General features: G+C 36.7%; 1 protein-coding gene across 1 annotated transcript in view; it reads left to right on the top strand.

Annotated features, from left to right (window-relative positions):
- The window catches only part of LRP6 (LDL receptor related protein 6), a 181,604-nt gene that overhangs the window by 125,328 nt on the left and 30,614 nt on the right, over window positions 1–25,662 (top strand). Inside the window, exons 11-16 of the mRNA XM_047740549.1 lie at window positions 1,006–1,190; window positions 2,069–2,395; window positions 9,800–10,002; window positions 12,343–12,554; window positions 13,559–13,749; window positions 23,279–23,488. Of these exons, the coding sequence (XP_047596505.1) occupies window positions 1,006–1,190; window positions 2,069–2,395; window positions 9,800–10,002; window positions 12,343–12,554; window positions 13,559–13,749; window positions 23,279–23,488 (1,328 nt within the window). The remainder of the gene's footprint in view (window positions 1–1,005; window positions 1,191–2,068; window positions 2,396–9,799; window positions 10,003–12,342; window positions 12,555–13,558; window positions 13,750–23,278; window positions 23,489–25,662) is intronic.

Below are 25,662 nucleotides of genomic sequence, written 5' to 3' on the forward strand. Positions count from 1 at the left end.
AAAAAAAAAAGGCATGTTCATACGTTGCTATCAAGTCAGCCATCAGCTGACAGGCTGAGAAGTGAATGTCTGTCTTCAGGTATTTGCTGAGAGTTGGCATGTGGAGTGCTTTCCTAGTCTCAGTATTCAGAATGTCTCAGAACTAGCACCTTACCAGTTTACTTGAAAAAGCATTTAGCTAAGGATTAGATTCTAGTTCTCGCTCTGCCACGTGACTGAGTTGAAGAAATTAGATCTTTCACATTTCTTTTATTGCTTTAGCCTCTTTACATCTGTAAAAAGTCTATACTGTGGAGGCTATTGTAAGGTCAATGTGAAAAACTTGACAAAATAAAATAAAAGCAAGAGAATGTTCTAAAAATTCACAGGGATTATAGTAGTAGTGTCACTGCCCAGCTGACGCAATAGAAGGTCACTCATCGCTCTTACATCTATAGTATGTTCCTTTGCACTGCGTGACCAAATACATTTCAAACTTTGCTTTTTAACTTCATTTAAAGGCTATTAATTTTTACCTCCGATGTACTACTGCAGCTTGTTTTTGGGGAGAGTTGATTATGTAAGTCGAAAAATAAGTCTAAAAATTTAAAACTCAAATTACTTCTGTTCAGAAATGTACAAAAAGAGATAAAAATATTTTATTTAGAAGTGAATCAGATTCTGAGACCAGAGCTTTAATTTTTTGGTATCTTCTTGAATATTAGTTTTATAAATGCAAAAGCTACAGTAAGGAAATCATTGGTTTATTTCCAGTTTCTGGGTTTTGGATGGAACAAATTCATTGGAAAGACTAAAAGAAAGCTGACTCACTTCCTTTTTAGGATATGAGAAAAAATATTTAGTTGAGGGTGCCAAAATAATTGAAAAAATTGTAACCATGATTTTGTTTTATCAAATTCCTTGATTGAATGCATATTTTCCTTATTTAGTTACTGTGTGCAAATATGGCCCTTTCTCCTAAATAACGAAAAGTGAAATGTTAAATATCTGTTGTTTTGGATTTAGATTTATGTATTGGACTGAATGGGGTGGAAAACCTAAGATAGACCGAGCTGCCATGGATGGAAGTGAACGTACTACATTAGTTCCAAATGTGGGCCGGGCAAATGGCCTAACTATTGATTATGCTAAAAGGAGGCTTTATTGGACAGACTTGGACACCAACTTAATAGAATCTTCAAATATGCTTGGTAAGCTTTACTTCTTTTTATTCAGACAGATAGTATGTTATTCTTCCTATGCAGAAATCTATGGCTGCTTTTTACCATTGGTTAGGTACTATTAATAGAACTTCATATGAATGTCTAGATTCTTCCTCTCTCTGCCATTGTATCCTGTTTATTATTATTAATAGTGGGCCAGGTACTTGGGTTCACATCTCTTTATTTTGTGGAAATTTCATTATTGTTGGGCTTGTAATGGAATTTATAACTCCCTAGATATTCCTGAAGTGACTTTTTGTACTAGTAAAATACAGTATATTCATTTTCATCTTTTTATTGAAGGAAGAAGAAAAGTTCAACTTATAGACCCCTATGGAGAGAAAATAAGACTGCAGTCAAAACAGACCATTTGTAGGAGTTTAAACAAACTCACTGATTTATAGCAAGAATATAAGGTTGAGGCATGGGGTCAGACTGCAGATGGGTTGATTTCAGTGGCCTGGTCTGGTTTTAAAATTGCTTTTAAATAAATTGAGATAAATAAAATCCTATTTTAAATTGCTTACAAATGTCGGGGCGCCTGGGTGGCTCCCTGGGTTAAAGCCTCTGCCTTTGGCTCAGGTCGTGATCCCAGAGTTCTGGGATCAAGTCCCGCATTGGGCTCTCTGCTCACAGCAGGGAGCCTGCTTCCCTTCCTCTCTCTCTCTCTGTCTGCCTCTCTGCCTACTTGTGATCTCTGTCTGTCAAATAAATAAATAAGATCTTTAAAAAAATATTTTAAAAAATTGCTTACAAATGTTATATTTTATATGTTACAGTCTTTTTTTTTTTTTTGACCAATAAGACTTACACTCTCACGTTTCATACCTCTGCTTCTCCCCTCTCTGCTGCCTTTCTGAAAATAGGACTCAACCGTGAAGTTATAGCAGATGACTTGCCTCATCCTTTTGGCTTAACTCAGTACCAAGATTACATCTACTGGACGGACTGGAGCCGACGCAGCATTGAACGTGCCAACAAAACCAGTGGCCAAAACCGCACCATCATTCAGGGCCATTTGGATTATGTGATGGACATCCTCGTCTTTCACTCCTCTCGGCAAGCAGGGTGGAATGAGTGTGCTTCCAGCAATGGGCACTGCTCCCACCTCTGCTTGGCTGTGCCAGTTGGAGGTTTTGTTTGTGGATGCCCTGCCCACTACTCTCTCAACGCTGACAATAGGACTTGTAGTGGTAAGCTGTGTTTGTTTCCCCGTAAAGCAAACTAGAATTCAAGGAGAAAGCAGGATTTTGAAAACACTGTGTAGTTCATGTTCTTTCTAGAGTAAAAAGCTGTTGAAGTCCAGAGTTGATTGTTTAACAAAAGAGAAAGACTAAAGATGGAAAAATGCAAGTTTTTGTAACTTACTATTTGAGGATATCTAATTGCTGTTATAGAAAAATTGATATAGAAAAATTGAGTCTTTACTTTTGAGCATTAAATATTTAGTGCACAATTGCATAACTTCATTGAGAAAGACAGTCACAAATGCATTACTCTACATAATTTATATTCATTTATTTTTATAAAGGAAGAGCAGTAAAAACAGTACAACAAGGAGAATCTTCAAAATACAATCTCCTTGTCTTTTGAAGTTCATAGAATAGACTAAAGGTAAAAAATTTAAAGTGTGTAAGAGTCCAAGTGGAAAATGCGTATGAGTAAATTTAGCCTGGTATGAAACAGATGTAAATATATGGGGAATTAGCACATGCTGTGAACGTAGTCAGTGTTCAATTCCAGTTGATGACCAGATGACCAGATCTCCTCATCCAGTCATGAATCCAGATTTTTTTTTTGACTGCAGTATCTTCTGATATATAAACATTAGCAATAATATTACATATTACATATTAAACACACATAATCGCACATACTTTGCTAATAACAGCAAGACACAGTGTGTAATAAACATTTTTGGCTTAGGGAAACCTGGTTTCTGACTCAAGTATATGTGAATGCCCATGTCTTGATGGATAGACAAGAAGTAAGGGGTAGATATGATAAAGAAATAGAGAATTCAATCAGAAAGAGTAAATTCATGGCGGAAAATTGTAGGAAATGGTTCACTAGGGTAAGTGGTAACAGAACTGCTATAGGATATTAGATTAACTATTAATTATTCAGTTAGTAATATATAACAACATATAATAAATATATGATACAGAAAACATTACATATAACAAAGTAAAAATATATATCATATAAATATATAAACATATTTAAATATAACATATATAATTATAGTGGATAAAGTAACAGATAATAGCATGATATAAAATAACTATTAACTATTCAGTTAACTATTGAAATTATTTTGTGCCTGGAAGTATAAGAAGTCACATAGGAAAGGATTTCGTGTGTTCTGACACAAGGCTTCGGATGTGAAAAAGGAAGACTATAAATTTATAGTTCAGTGATTTGGAGTCTTTGCCACATATTAGTTTTGTGTTCTAAAGCAAGTCACACAAATTTTTTTTATGTGTGCAGTGTTAGGGCTGGGCAGAGAGAAGCAGACTCCCAGCTGAGCAGGAGCCTGAGGCAGGGCTCCATCCCAGGATTCTGAGCTGAAGGCAGATACTTAACCAACTGAGCCACCCCCAAGTGCCCCAAGCCATGAATTTTTTAAGCCTTAAATTTCCCATTTGTAAATGGGAATAATAATAACTACTGTGTAAGGTTGCTGTGAAAATTAAGATACAACATGATTTAATTGTATTTGAAGAGAAAAAGCATGGTAGCTGGGAAGTGAACTAGACTGGTGTGGTAATCAGGTAGATTTGCTTGGGATGGTAACGGTGGTGATGGAGAGAAGCTGCAGATTAAATGTCTATTCTGAAGTTAGAGTGAACAGAACTTGTTAATGGATTGGATGGAGGGAGCAAGGATGACTTAGATTTTTGGTTTGAATAGTTAAGTTGATAGGAGATGAGACGACTAGACAGGAAGACTCATTAAAAAGTTCAATTTTTGGCATGTTTGTATTGATTTTCCTATGGGACATTGAAATAGATACATTAAATATGTAGTTGGATAGAAGAGGGGAGACATGAGGTTGGAGATAATAGATTTTGGAATTGCTAGCATGTATTTAAAATGGGTAAGATTACTTAGGGGAGAAGGTTTAGAGCTGGGGTCCGCAAACTTGCTGTAAAGGGCCAGAGAGTAAATATTTAGGCTTTGTGAATCATACAGTTTGTCACATCTGTTAACTCTGTCCACTGTAACATGAAAGCAGCCATTATCAAGATATTTCTAAATTATGTCTGAATCCTGATAAGCTTTATTCCAAAACAGGCAGCAGGCCAAGATAGAGCTATGAGCCATAGTTTGCCAACTCTGGGTGTAGAGACAGTAAAGGATCTGGTAACCTAAGGAACTTCGAGGAGAGAAAGCACAGCCAAAGAGGTAGAAGGAAAAGCAGGCACCAGAAATAGGATTACTCCCAAAAAGAACTGTGTTGAATGCTGCTGAGAGGTTGAGTTAGGTGAATCCTAATCTACTGGATTTTTGAATAAGGTGGTTATTAGTAACTCTAAAGAGAGTAATTGCAGGGAAGTAGTGGTGAAAGATTAGAGTTGGGTCAAAATGTGAAAGGAGAAAGGGAAAGGGAGGTAGTATCTTTTTCAAGAAGTTTGACTTTGAATGGAAGGAGAAAATAGAGGTAATGACTGATGGAGGATGGAGACAAGGGGAATATGGAAAGACTTTTTGAGATCATTGTTTTAGCTGCTTATATCTGTGCATAATAGTTGGTGAGTGAAGGTCATGAGAAATCAGTGCTGGGAGTCCCTAATATCCGTCTCTCTTTGGTTACCTTTTGGTGATAGATCTTTAGTGTTTCAAGAGGCTTTCTGTTGTGTGCTTTTTCTATAATGAGTACTATTTAATGTTTGTGTAGAGATATATTAGATTCCAAGACAGATTATGAGAGAATTTTAACACAAAGTACTTGCCATCAGAAAGTTTTCCAGCATTGTGTGTGATTTAGTCCTTGACCTGTGTTTCTTTCTTTCTTTCTTTTTTAAGATTTTATTTATTTATTTGAGAAAGTGAGAAAACAAACAATGGGGAGGAGCAGAGGGAGAGGGAGACCTGCTGAACAAGGAGCCCAATGCAGGATTCAGTCCCAGGATCCTGGGATCATGACCTGAGCCGAAGGCAGACGCTTAACCAACTGAGCCACCCATGCACCCCTGACCTGTGTTTCAAAAGTGAAATCAGATTGTGTTGTTTCTCTGCTCAAAGCCTTGCAATGGCTCCCCATTTCACACGAAGTAAAAACCTGCTTCTTATAACAGCCTACAGGTTCCTACATGTTCCATACCCTACACTTTGCATCCCTCCCCTTTTGCTTCTCTAACCTCAGATTCTTCTCTTTTCTCTCTTGTTCTCCTCATGACAACCACACTAGCCTTATTGTTACTTTCAGATATGCCAGTTACTTCTGCCTTAGGATTGTTGTACTGCTTCTTGCTCTTTGAAATGTTTTTCCTGCAAATATTTTCATGGATATACTTCACCTCCAAGTCTTTGCTTAATTGTGACCTACACTGTGAGACCTGGTCTACCTTATTTAAACCAAATCATCCTTTCATCCTTTCTAGCATTGCCAGTGTTCTTTACCTGTACTTTTTCTTTTTTCTGTAACACTTACCACTCTTTTATATCCTATACAATTTATATACTCTAATATTTATATACTGTAACTTCTTTATTATGTTAATTGCTTTTGTCTGTCTACTGGAATATAAACTCCTTGAAGCAGCATTTTTTTTTTTTAAAGATTTTATTTATTTATCTGACAGAGAGAAATCACAAGTAGGCAGAGAGGCAGGCAGAGAGGGAGGAGGAAGCAGGCTCCCTGCTGAGCAGAGAGCCCGACGCGGGGCTCGATCCCAGGACCCTGAGATCATGACCTGAGCCGAAGGCAGCGGCTTAACCCACTGAGCCACCCAGGCGCCCCGAAGCAGCATTTTTTGTTTTGTGTTTTCACCGATATATCTTAGGTGCCTACAACAGTGCTTGGTAAATAGTAATGATTCAAGAAATCATTGTTAAATAAAAGGATGAAGAAGCAGTACAGGACTTGGAAAAATACATGTGCTCTTCCATTCAACAGCTACGTGACTTTGGGGAAAAGCTTAACATTTCTGAGTTTGCTTACCTAAAAATGGAGGTGATAATTTTGGGGATTAACATCTAGAATGATGAGTGATATGTTGGAGATCCTAAATAAATGTTTCTTTTCCTTCCCAATTCTCTAGAACAATTTTATTCTTTTACCTTCAGAATTATGGCTACAGGGCTCTCCATAGTTATTGTCATCTAATGTATATTTCTTTATGTGTTTATTCCTTTATTCTTTCAATGAATATTTTTGAATGTCTGCTACATACTGGGCATCATTTGAGCCAGTGGAAAATGTAGCAGTGGATGAAATAGACATCAATCTCTGCCCTCATGGAGCTTCTATTTTAGTGGAACAGATATTGAACCAAATAAGTAAAACTATATCATGGGTTAGGAGATAAATGTTATGGAGAAATATTAAGAGCAAGAAAGGGTGAGGAGGATTGCAACATTAAATATGATGACCAGAGAAATTGTTACTGATAAAGTGACATTATGTCAAGAACTGAGAGAGGTAAGGAAATGAGCGAGGTGGATATCTGGGAGAAGACCTATGAAGTAAAGGGGATAGCAAATGCGGAAGGCCTAAGGAGGGAGAATGGCATATCAGAGGAACACCTAGGAGGCCAGTGAGTAAAGAGATTAAGTCACAGAGGATGAGTAAAGAGATTAAGTCACAGAGGAAACAGGAAGCCAAATTGTGGAATCCCTTGTTTATTACCAAGGTGGCAGGTCTCTATGGCACCTTTGTGCAAATTAGGGAAAGGTGTTTCCTTTGGGCAGCCATGCCCACCAAAGGTGCATGGCCTGGTTAATGACATGTGGACTGGATGTTGGTCCATACTTGGTGCCCTTGGCATAGTGCACAAATGGCCCATCAGATGCAATGGACTTGGCCTTGTAGTTTATGAAGGTCTTACACAAGAGTGTCACCTCCCTTTAAGCTGCAGGTGAACAATTGTACCTTCAGAAGAGAGCTGAAAACCTCCCTCCTATGTAACACCTCATCTTCCAACTTGTGTAGCTGTCTTCATTGTGGGAATGCAAGACTCAGCCTGGATGACAATTTTTAAAGTACCGTTTTGCAGAAGTTACTTGGGTTAGAGGTTACATAAATTAAGATGGATTTCAGTTTATAAAATTACATATTCTTTTTTACCTTAAGCACTGAATGACTGAATCAAGTCTTCATTGAAGTAAGTCAGAACATTAGCTTCCTCTTAGAAATACTGAGCCAACTGATTGTAGTTGTTAATGCCATCCACAGACTTCTTGAAACAAGCATTTAGGGGACCTGGGTGGCTCAGTCTGCTAACCATCTGCCCTTGGCTCAGGTCATGATCCCAGCGTCCTGGGATTGAGCCCTGCATCAGGCCACACAGTCCGTGAGGATCCCTCTGCCTGCTGCTCCCCCTACTTATGCATGCTCTCTCTCTGTCAAATAAAATCTTGAAAAACAAAAAAAACAAGCATTTATTTGGAGCCATATTTGGCTTTATCTTATTCTACATTTCTAGAACACCAAACTATGGAATCTAATTGAAGGTAAAAACTTGACTCAAACCCCCCAAAAAACAACAACAACAAAAAAACAGTAAAACAGTAGGAGCCAAATATATATTTGATTAATTGTTTTCCAGGCAGGAGAAGTTGGCAACTAAAACTCTGGAGTCTAAGCTTCATTGTATGTCTTAGTGTAAGTGGTGATTATTCTGTTAGAAACGTAGTTTAGAGCCCCTCCCCTTTTTTTCTTGATTTACAAGAAAGTAATACTGCCAAAAAAATAATTCTTAAAAAAAAAAAAAAGATAGCTATTCTGTTGTGACGTGTATTCTTACTACTTAAAGCATGGGTTCTACTAAAACTGCTAAAAGTTGTTAAATCAATATGTGATGGAGTCAACTCCAGGTAATGAAGGGAATCATTGAATCATTGGAATACTTTCTGATCTTCCAAGCTGGGTATGGGCTTTTAGCCAGTGAAGTACTTATATAAAGCAGGATTTCTATGTTGTGAATGTAACATTGTGTGTCAATGATGCTTCACTTAAAAAAATTTCCAGTGTTGTGATTACCAAGTTTCTTTATGAATACCAGTGAGTTTCTTTGGGATTGAAGCCAACGTACATTTGGGTATAAATGTAAAGTAAACCAGGGAACGACACATAATGGAGTTGTGAAGAATGGGGCTTAGGAAGAAATAAAGCAAGGAGTTCTGGATTGGCCATTTATGTTTGTATCCATGAGAAGGACAAAATTCTACTGGATTCAGGTGATGACTGGATACCAAGAGAATAGAGTATAATTATGAAATTTTTATATATGTTTTAATGAAGATGTTCAAAATGCTAGTAGACTTTGAAGTTGTCAATAGCACTGTCAAGTGCTGTTGTTTTCTAGATATTTGCCTGCATTAAAGATAATTAGATAGTAATCAGTGGCTTACTTCCCAGGAAAGGGAAATTTAGTCTGTGTTGCATTTCCCCATTTCATAAGTTTAGGATATCATCTTAGCATCAGAGCAGAATATTTTTTAGTGAAAATATAAATACAAGGTTTTTTTTAATGAGGATCGAAGCTAATGAGTATAACGCATTTGTTTTTACTAGTTCTGTGTATGTGTGTCTGTGTGTATGTGTGAGAGAAAACGAGAAGGAAGGACGGAAAGAGAAGGAGGAGAGAGATTTTTATTGGCTCTCTCTCCTTACAGTTATCATATATACACAATGCAAAATAAAACCTGTATCTGCAGTCCACGAGGGTTTGTTTAATTTCTGTTAATACCAACTTTATTACTGCTACTGCTCGATAATAATGAGCAATAGTTATTTTACTCTACATTTATATAATTTTTCATTGAGGTATAATTGACATAATGCATTACAATTTTTAAAGTATCTTTATATATGTTGTAAAATTCTTAGAGCAACTTAATGAGCAGGATGAGATCATTATAACCTTATTTTAGAGTTGAACAAACTTTGACCTAAAGAGGTTCAGTGACTTACTTACGATTAAGTGACTAGATAGTAAGACAGCTGAGACTAAAACCAGTCGTGAAGGTTTTGCTTTGACCTATGGAAGCTATGGTTCCTGCCACCCACAAGAATAGGTTACGGAAGAGTAGGATTGATTATTCATTTGGTGGACAAGGAGAATTTTGATATCATTATCAAATGCTTCTTGAAATTGAGTCTCCTTTTATACCACTGTGGACAAGATGGAACAAAATAGGCTAGCAGTGTGTCATTGAGTAAATTCATAACTAGTTTGGTAGCATAGTGCTGATTAGTGTCACCTTGAGGAGAGTTTCTGGGAACATTCCAAAGGGTTTTGTTCCCAGCCTTACTTCCTTAGCATCTGTGTTTGTTTTGTATGAAATACAGGCAACAAGTTGATCAAACACTTGGGTGATACAAGACTTAGAGTAATTGTGTTTCACATTTGCTCTTGTCCTTCTTTAAGCTCCAACTACTTTCCTGCTCTTCAGTCAAAAGAGTGCTATCAACCGCATGGTGATTGATGAGCAGCAGAGCCCTGACATCATCCTTCCTATCCACAGCCTTCGCAACGTCCGGGCCATAGACTATGACCCACTGGACAAGCAGCTCTATTGGATTGACTCACGACAAAACATGATCCGAAAAGCACAAGAAGATGGCAGCCAGGTAATTCAGGGCTCAGTTAAAAATCTGGTTTTTTTTTCCTGGTAGTTTGAGTAACCAACCATCCTGTTTTACTTAATTCTTGAGAGAAAGAGAATGTGTGTGTGTGTGTGTGTGTGTGTGTGTGTCTGTGTCTGTGAGAGAGAGAGAGGGAAAGAGAGGAGAAGAGAAAGAGAGGGAAACTCGAATTCTGGACCTAGCAGCTTTTTTCCCTCCTAATGATCTTTGAATAAACAATTGATGATCCCATTGGATTAAAAATTGTACAAGGAGGGTGCCTGGGTGGCTCATTAGGTAGTCGACTTCCTCCGGCTCAGGTCATGATCCCGGAGTTCCGTGATTGAGTCCCACACTGGGCTCCCAACTCTGCGGGGAGTCAGCTTCTCCCTCTGACCTTCTCCCCCTGACCTTCTCCCCTCTCATGCTCTTTCTCACTCTCTCTCTCTCTCTCTCTCTCTCTCTCAAATAAGTAAATAAATTTAAAAAAAATTATACAAGGAAAATTTATGCTCATATGTTGGGAATGACTTTGTTGCTGCCACTCATACCTGTTTTTGTAGTTTTTTCCATTATGGTTCCATTTACATGGAATGTTAGAAGCTTTTAAATCAAATAGACCTTGATTTTGATCTCAGCTCTGTCACTCACTAGGATTCTTATGAACTTCTTTTTTAAAGATTTATTTATTTATTTGAGAGAAAGAATCCTCAGGCAGACTCCCTGCTGAGTATGGAACTGGCCATGAACTTGACCTGAACTGAAAGCAAGAGGAGGCTGCTTAACCAACTGAGTTACCCAGGAACCCCTTTTATGAACTTTTTAGCTGAAAACTATGCAAAGCTCATAGCCCACTATCTGTTACATAGTAGGTAGGGACTCAGTAAATAACAGTTCTATTATTATTAACTATTTTTAAAAGGTTCAGAGGATAGGAAACTTATCAGTAAAATTAAAAACATCTAGGATATGTTATCACTAACCTAATGATATGGAGGGGCTGTTATTTGGTGACTATGGGATGGGGATGAAAATACTATTAACAAATCTTGTCTATGCTTACACACCAGTCACAGTTTGCATGCTGTTATCCATACTACATGACTTTCTGTGGCTAAGCAGTTTTAAACTGGGATTGCCATAAATAATTATTTGTCTTCCTTATAGCAATGATGATGGATTTTGAGTGTATCAAACTTTGGGGAAATTGGATTACTAATTTTTGATATGTCTTACAATTTCAGAAAAAAATAGCAAGGAGATAAAGTATTTAGGGGCTGTTGAGAGGTCGTTGAGGGGGTACAGTTATAGGGGGTATATTACAGATGCACCTTATACTATATAGGCCAGGGCTAACAGGCTAAGTAGTAGGTAGAAATTATATTATAGCTGTTATTATACAGCCGAGGACAGAAGATAAATGAGATAACTTCATTAAGGAATATGTTACCTCAGAGTTGCCAAGTGAAGGAAATATCATTTATTTGGGTAGAACAGATGAACTGAACCTCTCTAACTACTTTGTTAAAAAAATTTTTTTTCGGTGGTTTGAGGATTGGAGAAAGACATGACTGGTAGGTGTGGTTTGTAGCCCTAATTGCTATTGTCTCTGTACGCAATTTCTCCCCTTCAGCACTGTTGACATTTTTTAGGCTGTATAAGTCTTTGTTGTGGAGGGATGATCTGTACATTGTAAGCTGTTTAGCCGCATCCCTGACCTCTATCCACTAGATGCCAGTTACATCTCCATAGGTGTAGCAGTCCAAAATGTCTCCATACCATGCCAAGTGCCCCGAGTTAAGAACCACTGCTTTAGTGGTATTTCTTTTTTTTTTTTTTAAAGATTTTATTTATTTGACAGAGATCACAAGTAGACAGAGAGGCAGGCAGAGAGAGAGGGAGGGAAGCAGGCTCCCTGCTGAACAGAGAGCCCGATGCGGGACTCGATCCCAGGACCCTGAGATCATGACCTGAGCCGAAGGCAGCGGCTTAACCCACTGAGCCACCCAGGCGCCCTTTAGTGGTATTTCTGAGGAGTGGTTCTAGCTGAGACAGCTGCCACCTCCTCACTCTAATCAATGCACTATCAGGTTCCTAGAGCAATTAATGTGGCCTCCACTCTCTCCTCTGCCCCAGGTCATAATAACCAGAGGGAACATTTGAAATGCATGGTAACAAGGAGGCACATTATCCATAAAAAAATGTATTAGTAAGGAATGTCTGGTGAGACTTGAGCATTCCTTCTCCAGTTTGTAACCATGTATGTGTAAGCATTGTGAGTGATCACCTCAGGGCTCTTTGGCTTGGAGTCTAATTTTCTGTGTGTATGTGTTTTTCTTTCCCCAGGGCTTTACTGTGGTTGTGAGCTCAGTTCCAAATCAGAACCTAGAAATACAACCCTATGACCTCAGCATTGACATTTATAGCCGCTACATTTACTGGACTTGTGAGGCCACCAATGTCATTAACGTAACAAGATTAGATGGGAGATCAATTGGAGTGGTACTGAAAGGCGAGCAAGACAGACCTCGAGCCATTGTGGTGAACCCGGAGAAGGGGTATGTTACTGAAGTTGCATTCAGATATCTTGGCGCCTGAAACCCTCATCAGCCTTCCTTTTCAGCTCATGACTTCTTTACTGTTCAGTATTCTGTGCTCCAGTGAAAAACCCAATATTCTCCATCCACCTGCCCCTGAATTTTCTTATATCCTTGCTTTCTCTGATTTTACTGCCTAGAATTTCTTTCCTTAGTCACTGTTGCTATAGTTCTAATTTCTAACCGTATCTTCAGGACGATTGGAACCTCAACATCCTGTACGAAGTTTTCCTTGATCTGTCTGACCCCAGCCAGGTGTGATTTTCCCCTCTCCCGAGTATCCAGCCCTCTATCTGTGCCTCTCTAGTTATTCTTAGTCCTCTACCTTACACTCAATTGTTTTTCAGGTTATATTTTCTACTAGACTTTAGGTTCCTTTATGACAAGAACTAATACATTTTCTTCATTCAATACAGAGCTTTACATTTAGACTCATTTGCACCTGGATGAATAAGGAATTCATCAGGGGAACTAGCTTATTTCAGAAGAGAGGAAAGAGATGAGCTCTAGAAGTTAAAATATGAGAAATAATTCATGTGTGACTTAGTTATGAAATAGACTAATTGGAGAAGGAATTTAAAATTTGGTGTTCAGGTCTTCCTGGTTAACTGTTCTTTTATTTCTTTTATTTTATTTATATATTGTAATATTCCAAAAGCATAAATATGCCTGTGTCTGTCACTTCATTTTATTTTTAAGAATCTTTACATCCAACATGGGGCTTGAACTCAAAACCATGGGATCAAGAGTTATCTACCCACTGAACAAGTGAAAATTAGCTCCCTAAGAACTTCTATGTACCCTGTGTTACTATTATTGAAAGTAATTAAAGTATCCCATGGCCTTAAAAATATATATTTTAAAACTTTTAAAAATAAGATTTAAAAATATTCTCCTTTTATCTTAAGAATGTTCTCATTTTGTACGGTTCCTTTGCTGACCTTACTGTTTCCTTCTCTCTTCAGGTATATGTATTTTACCAATCTTCAGGAAAGGTCTCCCAAAATTGAACGGGCTGCTTTGGATGGAACAGAACGGGAGGTCCTCTTTTTCAGTGGCTTAAGTAAACCAATTGCATTAGCCCTTGATAGCAGATTGGGCAAGCTCTTTTGGGCAGATTCAGATCTCCGGCGAATTGAAAGCAGTGATCTCTCAGGTACCCAAGAAGTGTTTTTCCTTATTTTAATTTGAGTTATTGAGATGATTCGTTAATAGAACATGTATTTTTCTTCCATTCTATTCATTTTATGCACATTTCTTTACAGTTCTATTTACTAAGGGGTAGTTAGCATCATGTTGGTTGGGAAGTACTTTTTCTTCAACTATCAACATGATTAGTTCCTCTGTTATCTAATAATTTCCTAATTTTCTTGATTTGGGCTCTGTAAATAATATATTTCTAATGCATCACTTCTCCCTTCCTAATTTTTATGCTTTAGTTTATGTTCTTATCTTCTCTGGCCTAGGGTCTAGCCAATGAAATCTCCTCCCTGCTGATTTTCCCCCCTTGAAAGTATATACACTGTTCCTAAATTTTCTGAAGCATGGTTTCTATTCATGTCACTACTACTAAAAAAATCTTCAGGATAGTTTCATAACCTGAAGAAAAAGTCTAGTTGTATACTTAAGTTGGTATTCGCCTTTCACAAACCCATTTTCAGACTCAAATAATCTTACCATTGCTGGTGTTGTAACCAAATTAAATCATTTTTTGGTTCTTCACATGTACTTTTACTTTTTTATTGTCTTCACACCTCTGTCTAAATCATAGTTAACTTCACCTCCCCCCAATTTCTGATGTCTATGTGGCCTCACTAGTGATCAGGTAAATGAAATTAAAATAATACATTATTTATGTCTATCAGAATGGCAAAAATATGTTAAAGTTGATTACACCCAACATTGGTCAAAATGGTAGAGAATGGCATGCTCTCATGCACTTTGGTATAAATGGAATTGGTAAGATCTTTTTGGAGGGCAATTTGCCAGTGAATTTCCCCTGTGGATAGTTTTTTTTTGTTTTGTTTTGTTTTTTAACAGAAATACCCATTTGTACAAGGGTCCCTGTGAGCATTATTTATAATAGTCTGTTGTAGAGAAACATTCTGGTATATCTAGTGTATAGAATATTAACAATCATTTTCCAAAATATGAGGTAGATCTGTGTGCACTTACATAGGCGGATAATTTTAATAACTAAGTTGCATAACAATGTTTATTAAGATTGTTTTGTTTAAAAAATATTTATTTATTAAAGATTTTATTTGGGAGAGGGAGTGAGTGAGTGAGAGAGAAGGAGCAGGGCAGGTAGCAGAGGGAGAGGGAGAAGCAGACTTCCCCTGAGCAGGATGACGTGGGCCTCCATCCCAGGGCCCTGGGATCATGACCCGAGCCTAAGACAGATGCTTAACTGATAGAACCACCCTAGTGCCCCAAGTTTTGTTTAAAATTTAAATTAACTTTATATATGTCTGCACACACACACTATATTTGATGACAGCTTGCCCTCTAAAAATATTTATACTGTGTATACACATGTGTATGTGTACAATCATACCAATAGGTATACATACTATTAAGAAACATACGAGTCTTTCTCTGATTGACTTATTTCACTCAGCATAAGACCCTCTAGTTCCATTCACGTCGTCGCAAATGCAAGATTTCATTTCTTTTGATGGCTGCATAGTATTCCATCATGTATATATATACACACCACATCTTCTTTGTCCATTCTTCTGTTGATGGACATCTAGGTTCTTTCCATAGTTTGGCTATTGTGGACATTGCTGCTATAAACATTTGGGTGCCTGGGCCCTTTCGGATCACTACATTTGTATCTTTAGGGTAAATACCCAGTAGTGCAGTTGTCGGGTTGTAGGGTAGCTCTATTTTCAACTTTTTGAGGAACCTCCATGCTGTTTTCCAGAGTGGTTGCAGCAGCTTGCATTCCCACCAACAGTATAGGAGGGTTCCCCTTCCTCCGCATCCTCGCCAGCATTTGTCATTTCCTGACTTGTTAATTTTAGCCATTCTGACTGGCGTGAGGTGGTATCTCATTGTGATTTTAATTTGTATTTCCCTGATGCCGAGTGATATGGAGCACTTTTTCATGTGTCTGTTGGCCATCTGGATGTCTTCTTTGCAGAAATGTCTGTTCATGTCCTCTGCCCATTTCTTGACTGGATTATTTGTTCTTTGTATATTGAGTTTGATAAGTTCTTTATAGATTTTGGATACTAGCCCTTTATCTGATATGTTGCTTGCAAATATCTTCATGAGGGGGTAGGAGAGGGTGGTGGGGTTGTGGACATTGGGGAAGGTATGTGCTATGAAGTATGTAACCTGGCGATTCACAGACCTGTACCCCTGGGGCTAATAATACATTATATGTTAATTTAAAAAAAAAAGAAATATATGAGTGTATATGTTTGTGTGTTTCTTGAGGAATAAGCGAGCAGATACACCTTGAGAAAGGACTAGAAGGCTAGCATACTAATCTGTTAAGAGTATTTATTTCTGTATCATTTGAATTTTTATGTTTGAATACATTTGTTATTTTTCTAAAAACTAGAAAATACTCTATCTTTTCAGATTCAGGTGCCTCCTTCCATTATGCCTTTTCTGATTGTGGTCATGCACACATTTATGCATGTGTGTACACATACCTCACACTGTATATTCTTTCCCTCATCTGATCACTTGTATCTCTTATGTCACCTCTAATTTGAATAATAGTTATTTATGTCAGTGTTTTAACTCTTTTTAGTCTTGAGGGTGGGGTTTTTCCCCCCCTTCTTTCCTTCCCTCTCTTTTCATTTGTGATGTTTATTTTTCGTTTTTAAAAGCAATGTCCATTAAAAACAGCTTAGAAAAGAAAAAGAAGAAAAAAATCCAAAACACTATCATTAGTAACACTTAGTAACACTTTAACTTTTTTTTTTTTTTTTTTTTTTTTTTTTTAGATTTTATTTATTTATTTGACAGAGAGAGAGAGATCTCACAAATAGGCAGAGGGAGGTGGGGGAAGCAGGCTCTCTGCTGAGCAGAGAGCCCGATGCAAGGCTCAATCCCAGGACCCTGGAATCATGACCTGAGCTGAAGGCAGAGGCTTAACCCACTGAGCCACCCAGGTGCCCCAAACTTCCATTGTTTTTAGTGCATTTTTTTCCCACCCTTAATTATGAACTGGTTCCAACATACAGAAATTATAAAGTTCCTGCCATCCAACTTTGTTAAATCTAGAGTTTGGGGCCATATTTGCTTCCCTTCCTCCTTCTCTTACTTGAGATGAAACATTAGAATTTTGAAGCCCTTACATATCCCTTCCCAATTCTTTTCTCTTCCCTCTTTTCCCTGAGGTAACTTTTGATGTTTTTCATGGCCATGCATATTTTGTTCTCTGTGTGTGTTTTTTACCATACCTACACACATAAGTATTTAAACTTTTTTTTTGTTTTTAAACTTAATATAATATTCCCATGTATCCCTTTGTAGCTTGCATTTTTCAGATACAGTTTTGAGATAATCCCTGTTGATCTACAATTCTATTCACTTATTTTCATCACTAAATAGTACTTCATTGTATGAATCATTCTACACTTTATTCTATCTAAACTGCTATTCCCAGCATTTTGGCATTAAAAGCAGTGTTTTAATGGGTATTCTTATGCAGTTATTTGAACATTTCTCTGTGGCCTAAACCTTGTAGTATTATTGCTCTGTAATGTGCTATGTATACATTCACGTTGAGCAGATACATCCAGGCTGCTGTTCAGTGATTATATCAATTTAAAACCCCCCACCAGAAGTATATGAGTTGTCCCTCTCGTATTTGATATTGTTAGACTTCTAAATTTTTACCAGTCCAATAGTTTAAAAAGTATATCTCATTAATAAAATTTGCATTTCCCTGTTTGATATTAATTTATTAGTCATTCTTATTTCTTCCGTGAATTGCTATATTGCCCATTTTTCTACTACTGATTTTTAAAAATTCTTTATCAGACTGTTAATCCATTATCAAGTTACATATATATTGGAGGAGAATTGGCATGTTTAAGTAATTCAGTCTTTCATTCATGATGTGGCATATCCCTCCATTTTCTTAGGTCTTGTTTGATAATTTTTAGTATACCTTTACACTTTCCTCTGTAGAGAAGGATAGATATTGCATAAATCTTCTTCCAGTTTGTGATTTACCTTTTCATTCTCCCAGTGGTATCTTTAGATGAAAAATATTCTTAATTTTAGTGCAGTACAGTTTACTAATTTTTCCCTTTAAGATTAGTACCTTTTATGTTCTATTTAAGAAATCTTTGCCTACTGCAAAGTCACAAAGATATTCTGTTGTGTTTTTTTTTTCCCTAAAACTTGTTTAACTTTTCTCATTGAGATGTATGATCCATTTGGAACTTTTTTGTGTGTATGTTGTGAGGTAGGGGTTAAAAAAATTTTTTTCCCCATATTACTATTTGATTGAACATCAGTTTTTGAGAAGGTAATTCTTTCTCCACTGTTTTCTAACAACATCATCTTCTTTATAAATGAAGTGACTGTATTTGTATGAGTTTGTTTTTGGAATCTAATGTTCCTTCGGTCACTTTGTCTTATGTGATATTTTATTATCTTAATTGTTTATAATGTTATAACAAATTTATCTGGCAGTGTTCGTCTTTAATATTTCTGCAAGATAGCTATTTGTTGACCCTTTGTATTTCCATTTACATTCTAGAATCTGCCTCTGAGTTTCCACCAAAAAATTCCAAACCTAGTAGAATTTTGACTGGTTTTGTCACTTTCACTGGATAGTTGATCAAGAGACCCATGATGGAAATTTATAGGTCAATTTAGAGAGAATTACTATTTTTTATAATATTAGTCTTCCAAATCATGAACATGGTATATACCTCCATTTATTTAGAACTTGAATTTCCCTCAGTGTTTTATAGTTTTCTGTATGGAGAGCTTTCCCATTTTTCATTAGAGTTATTCCTTGGTATTTGAGGCTTTTGAATGTTAGTGGTAAAGAGTATTCTAAATATTTAATATTTCATTTTCTGACTGTGGCAGGAATAAAAAATAATTACTTTTTTTTCTCTCATTCTGTTATCATGAGCTCATTCCCAGGGACCTTGCTAAATTCAGTTATCTGTGATATCTTTAAGATTTGAACATCATAGAACCATTTATCTACAAATTAATGAAAGTTTCTTTTTCCTCATTGCGTTATTGTTCTGGCTAGGACCTCCAATACAATGTTGAATAGAATAATAGAATCTTGGGTTTTTTGGTTTTGTTTTATTTTTGTTTTTCTTAATTTGGGGGAAAGCATTCAGTACTTCATGATTAGGTATTATCTACTAAGGTTTTTCTGTAGATGACATTTTTATCAGATTAAGGAGGTTCCCGTCTGTTCCTAATTTGCATTGTAGAAAATGCTACATTTTCCTTTTTATGTATTGCTGGATTTTGTTTAAATGTTTGTGTTTGTGTTTGTGTTCAGGAGGATGAGTACCCTATAATTTTTCTTTCTTACAATGTACTTATTGGCATTTTGCCATCAAGGTTACATTGACCTCATGAAAATAATTGTTTCCTCTTTTTCTGTTTTCTGAAAAAGATTAGTATAATGTTGATAGTTGTTTTTTTTTTTCCCCTTCCTTATATATTCACAAACAATCAAACACTTTTGTCTTTCTACTTTATATTTCTAGCCTCCCACGGAGCCTTTTTTTTTTTTTTTTAAAGATTTTATTTATTTATTTGACAGAGAGAGATCACAAGTAGGCAGAGAGGCAGGCAGAGAGAGAGGAGGAAGCAGGCTCCCCGCAGAGCAGAGAGCCCCATATGGGGCTCGATCCCAGGACCCTGGGATCACGACCCGAGCTGAAGGCAGAGGCTTTAACCCACTGAGCCACCCAGGCGCCCCCCCACGGAGCCTTTTACATTGGATTGTATTTAGTACATGCGTAGTTTATTGAATAAATGAACGTGTCTTTTCATTGTTGTCTCCAGAGTTTTACTTAAAACTGCCATTAAAATAGATCAGGTCCTTATCATGTTTGGGATCTTGCAGTGACACTGTTGACAGCTCTTTTTTCTCCAGGACCACTTGAAGCCATCCTCACACTACCACCAACTAATCTTTTTTATTTACTCTTATTATTTTAGGTTTAATTTTAATTTTCATTGAAGTGATACATGTAAATATTTGTGAAAATCAAATGCTTCTACTTAGTTTATAACAAGAAACAAGTCTTCTGTCCTACCTACTACTCTCAATTCCCATGCTGAGACATCTGCTTTGTTATTTTTAAAATAACTTGCTTAAAACAGCTATTTCTTGATTTTTCAATTTAAGACATCACAAGTTGACTTCCCTTGATGGAAAATAAATATTTTGTTGTCTTAAACTACATAGCCCCAAAATACTCATATGAACTCTCCTCCCATCCTCCCAGGATAGTTATATCATATTTTAAAAAACTATTTTATTTATTTGATGGAGAGAGAGAGTGGGAACACAAGCAGCGGGGAGTGGGAGAGGCAGAAGCAGTTTTCCCACTGAGCAGGGAGTCGGACTCTGGGATCATGAGCTAAGCTGAAGGCAGACGCTTAATGACTGAGCCACCCAGGCGTCCCTCATAATTTTTAAGTTCATACTTATTATTTATGGCTACAAAAATATTACCATTAGCATGTTTCTTTCTATAGCTCTTTTTCCCCAAGTTAATCTTGTCTAATATAAATATTGTTTCAGTACCTACAGAATAGGTGCATTGAGCAATCCATCCTTTTTCTTTTTAACTGAAAGCATGCCTCTTGAATTTCTTTATCATTTGCTCCAGTGTGGATTTTCTTGCTTTTTAGGCCAACTTCTTTTCACTATTAATTCTGGTAATGTACTTGCCAGTCTCCTTGGTGCTGAAACCTACTTACTCAATTCCATTTCTCTGGCTAATTTCTTTTTCTTGCTAGAACATATCCTCTGTTAGCTTCTTCTTCTTCTTCTTTTTTTTTTTTTTTTAAAGATTTTATTTATTTGACAGAGATCACAAGCAGGCAGAGAGGCAGGCAGAAGGGCGGGGGGGGAGCAGGCTCCCTGCTGAGCAGAGAGCCCAATGTGGAGTTTGATCCGAGGACCCTGGGATCATGACCCAAGCCGAAGGTAGAGGCTTTAACCCCCTGAACCACCCAGGTGCCCCCTTTATTAGCTTCTTAAGAGGAGTTTATAGGAGGTTAAAATATTTTGTATTTGTCTGAATTTTTTTTTCCCCTCAGACTTGGTTGATAATTCAGATGTATATAGCATTCATGTTTTTTAACTATTTTCTCCCAGTTTTGAAGGCAGAACTAACTCTGTTGTCTTCAAGCATCTCATGTTGTTGGGAAGTTTGATGTCATTGTGATTCTTGACTATTTATATGTGATCCTTTATTTTCCCCTCCAGAAGCTTTTAATGTCTTCTCTTTTTCCCAGATGTTGTAGAACTTAATGATAATGTGCCTTTGTGTGATCCCTCCCTGACTTCCCTCTTTGTTTCTTTCTTTCATTGAACTGGCAAGTCCTTTCTATCTGGAAACTTACATCTTGAGTTCTGGAAAGCTGATTTTTGGGTGGGGTTTTGTGTGTGTGTGTGTGTGTGTTTTAATGTTTCTTTATGATCTGTTTCTCATTCTGGAACTTCTACTCTGTTGTTGGATCTTGACTATAACTGTGTTTTTCTCACTCATTACCCACCTCTTTATCTTTTTGTTCTGCTTTCTGAGAGTTTTTCAAATTTTTCTTCCAAACCTCTTTTTGTTTTTTTTCCCCCCCCCAGGTATCATATTTTTAATTTCCAAGGACTCTTGTGTTCTGTGGATACCTTGCTCCCATCAAAACAGCCTGTTTTTTAGGGTTTTGTTGCTATTGATTTGGGTTTTTTTCTTGCTTTTAATTGCATCTGTTTTTCTAAATACCTTTATTCTGTTTGTTTTGGACTTTGAATTTTAAAAGTTGTTTTCTTTAAATATCTGGTGATCCTTAGTTGTCTATATTTAATAGTGAGGCATTAAAAATGCTGCCTTTCCCATTGCTGCTGCCTGTGAAGGAGTAGGAATCTTAAGGACACCTGGCTGTTTTCTAATGGGATTCCCAGGTGACACCGTCTGAAGTTCGTTTCTCTTGGAAACTTCAGGGTTTTTATTTGATTATTGTTGTTGTTGGTTTGTTTTTCCTATAAGGGTATCTTCCAGTCTTCTGTAGGAGGATAAAAGCTGGCTGCTAGTATTCTTGAAATCTAGTGGGAAAAGAGACAACTTACAATGGAGAGTTTCACCAATTAGAAAGTAGACTTTTAATTAATGCCCCTGTAAAATCCCATGTATGGCACTACCTCTTTGTCTTTGCCTGGTGTGTTAAAATCTAGTTCATCCTCTTTAGAAAGTATATTTTTGGTCTCCTGATAAAGGAAGGGAGGAGACCCAGGAGCTGAATAACTTCTTATACTTATTTTCAGTCAGTCCTCTTCTCTCAGCCCCAGCCATGTAACTCCTCCCTTTGTTTTGTCCTGAATTACCTGGTGCTCCCAGTTCCTGAGCTAATTGATTTTGTTGCTGGCTTCACGAACTGCAGGCTTTTAGTTTTCTATGGGCTACTATGTCCCCCGTCTGCTCCAACTTCTGAATTTTATATCATTTTGTGCTCTCCTTTCCTGTTTGTCCTTATGGGGTTTTACCTTAACTTTTTACTACAATTTTTAGGAGCCTAAGAAAATTTGTGTTTAACCCACCCTTGATCTGAATGTTGACTTAGGCAGACTTCTCATCTGGAGTATCTCCCCCTTTTTCTCCCTTTATCAAACTTAGCTTTATGCTTGCCTCTTTCCTAGAACTTTCCCTGATATTTCTAAAATACAAACTAATGCCCTTCTTTGATTAAATTCTCATTACTTAGGAAGCACGAAAATGTTCTATAGATATTTGAAGGACTATCATGGGGAGGAGGGGGAATGAATATATTTTTTTCATTTTGAATGAGGGAGGAAACTATGGGGATGGAGAGAATGGGGCACAGATTTCAACACACTGTGTGGAAGAACTTTCATATAGTTCAACAGTAGAATGGTTGCCTGTTAAGATTTAACATCCCATGTCTGGGATGTTGTAGAAAGAATTCTTACTTTGTGGTATGGTTTGAACCAGATAACCTTTGAATCAGTCATTTTTTCTGTGTTCTGAGTAGCCAGATGGCGTGAGGGTGGAGTGGTTCTTCACAGAGGCCTCAGGTGTACTCAGCAAGTAGGGGAGGCCAAGAGCTTAGAGCTCTGGGCTCACCACCACTGCTTTATCCAAAGAAGTCTGTTTTTATCTGATTTATATGTTAAGGCTTTTCATAAAATGTAATTTGAAAAGTGGACTCTGCCTTTTAAAAAAATTTTGAAAACCACTGTCTTTTCTATGTTTCTGAGAACTAGAGTATTTACTATATATTGGGCACTTACTTGCTTTGTTCGTATTTAAATGTCTAGTCTGTTCTGTGGTATGTATATATCTTTTCAGAATGAGTTTTAATTTTTGTGGTAGATACCTTATATTTTCTATTTCAGTACTTTCGGAATCTAACTGGTATTTGAACAGTAGTTACTGAATGTGTGATTTGACCCACATGAATCATTTCTGTTGAATGTTCTCTTTTCCAAGGTGCCAACCGGATAGTATTAGAAGACTCCAATATCTTGCAGCCTGTGGGACTGACTGTGTTTGAAAACTGGCTATATTGGATTGATAAGCAGCAGCAAATGATTGAAAAAATTGACATGACAGGCCGAGAGGGTAGAACCAAAGTCCAGGCTCGAATTGCCCAGCTTAGTGACATTCATGCAGTGAAAGAGCTGAACCTTCAGGAATATAGTAAGTGCTGATGGCAGACTGATAATTGCAGGAATCATGTTGATTGTAAGAAATTAAGACAGAATTAAGATGTTCCTGTCTGTCTTCTTACCTTTTTAAATTTTTACTTATTTATTTATTTATAAGATTTTATTTATTTGAGAGAGAGAATGAGAGAGAGCAGGAGCAGGGGAAGGGGCAGAGGGAGAAGCAGCCTCCCCACTGAGGGACTCAGTACCAGGACCCTGAGATCATGACCTGAGCCAAAGGCAGACGGTTAACTGAGCCACCCAGGTGCTCCTTCTTACCCTTTTCTTTAAAGATTTTCGTGCACTTTTAATCTTGTCATTTTTAAAACTGTGTTTTTAAAGCCTTACATCGAACTCACCTGGGAGCTTTTTCAAATTAAACACCTTTTCCCCATAAAACAGGAGTAGGGGAAAGGAATGGTCTTGCTCATTTTCAAAAATTTCCTCAGCTATTTATATATATAATACATATTATATATATTTATATATATTTTTATGTTTTATATATATATATAGAGAGAGAGAGAGAGAGACTGCTTGTCATGCTTTTTTTTTTATCTTGAACCCCTTTAAGAATAGTAGTATAAAGTATGTATTTCTTTTGTTCCCTGTGTGCCCCCATAGTTTGAGCAAGAAAAAAAATTATATTTATATAATAATATAGTTATCTTGGAATAACCTTATTAAGCAAAACCAAAAACTAGGGTGTTCAGAAGTTTTTGAAGTGAACTTAGAGAAGACTGCTTAACAGATACTTTGTTTTCTTTTTTCTCAATTGTATTCTCATCTTAGAAAAGTACTCATAAATTTTCCTGAAAGCTTTTGAATATGGCTAATCATCTTGCCTTAATTTGTTAATTTCAAAAGACTTCTCATAGCAGTTACTACTATGGGTTTTATGTGATTGTCCCAGGAATGCTAATGTTAAATGAAATACTAAAGAGAGAACTATTAAACTCCTTAACTTCTCAACCTGATGCTTTCAAATCAGACTGGAGTATGAAAGGAGAATAGTGGAATGAGAACACCATTGCTTGTTCAAGTCTTCATTTTGTTGTCACTGTTGATGAGCTTTTAGAAGTTAGAGACATTTGAGAATTAGAGTTAGCATTGTTGTCATTCTAATTTATGATATGTGACTCAAGCTGAATATTTAATAGAAATAAGGCCTTAATTTCTAAGCTATTTATTCACTTGACAAATGAAAATTTTATTACAGAAAATCTCCATGGAGGTTTTCAGAATTTTAGGGGGAATGTCTTTTTTTTTTTCTAATTAGACAGTTAAATATGGTTTTATATTTGGAAAAACATTTTTTCAAATTTCTAATAAAATTAAAGAGAGTGAGATTTTGTTTATCAGAAGTGTCATGGCCGGGAGGAGGTGCCTGGGTAGCTCAGTTCGTTAAGTGTCTGCCTTCAGCTTGGGTCATGATCTCAGAGTTCTGGGATCGAGCCCTGTATTGGGCTCTCCACTCAGCAGCTAGTCTGTTTCTCCTTTCCCCTCTGTGATGTCTCTCTCTTTTGCTCTCTCTCAAATAAATAAAATCTTTAAAAAAAAAAAAGTGTCATGGAATTAAAAGGTTGTACTTTGTAGGTTGTGTATTTTAGTGCAGTATGAACTGATGTCTGTTTTGGGACATCTGTGTAGTATAACACTGAGGTGTTATTGAAAACACAGATAATAAATGGGAGGCTACAGTAGATGCCGCTATTCTGATGACAGATATCAAGTTGCTTGTAACACAGGCTAAGTAGAAAATTCAAAGCAACTTCATTAAGTCTAATTTGTAAAACAGACTTTGAAAAATTGCCCGTTTGTATTTATTTAATTTAGCCCAAACTTAAGGAAATTAAACATTTGTAACATTGCAAGTTACCTTTTGCAGTTGACTAAGCAGATAATTTTGATTGTCTATGAGTGGTTGCAATCCATGTGAACTTAAGTTTTTTCTTCTAACATAACAACTCTTAATTTTTCATATTTCATTATTTCTATATTTCATTAAACTACAGTTTTTGAATAAAATCATCTGTTAGAATGGTAGAATTTCTGAGTTAAAAATCTTTGGAAGAGTTTTTGTATTTTTTTTTTTTTAAAGATTTTATTTATTTATTTGACAGACCGAGATCACAAGTAGGCAGAGAGGCAGGCAGAGAGAGAGAG

The sequence above is a fragment of the Lutra lutra genome, chromosome 8 (assembly GCF_902655055.1).
Source record: "Lutra lutra chromosome 8, mLutLut1.2, whole genome shotgun sequence".
Taxonomy (NCBI): domain Eukaryota; kingdom Metazoa; phylum Chordata; class Mammalia; order Carnivora; family Mustelidae; genus Lutra; species Lutra lutra.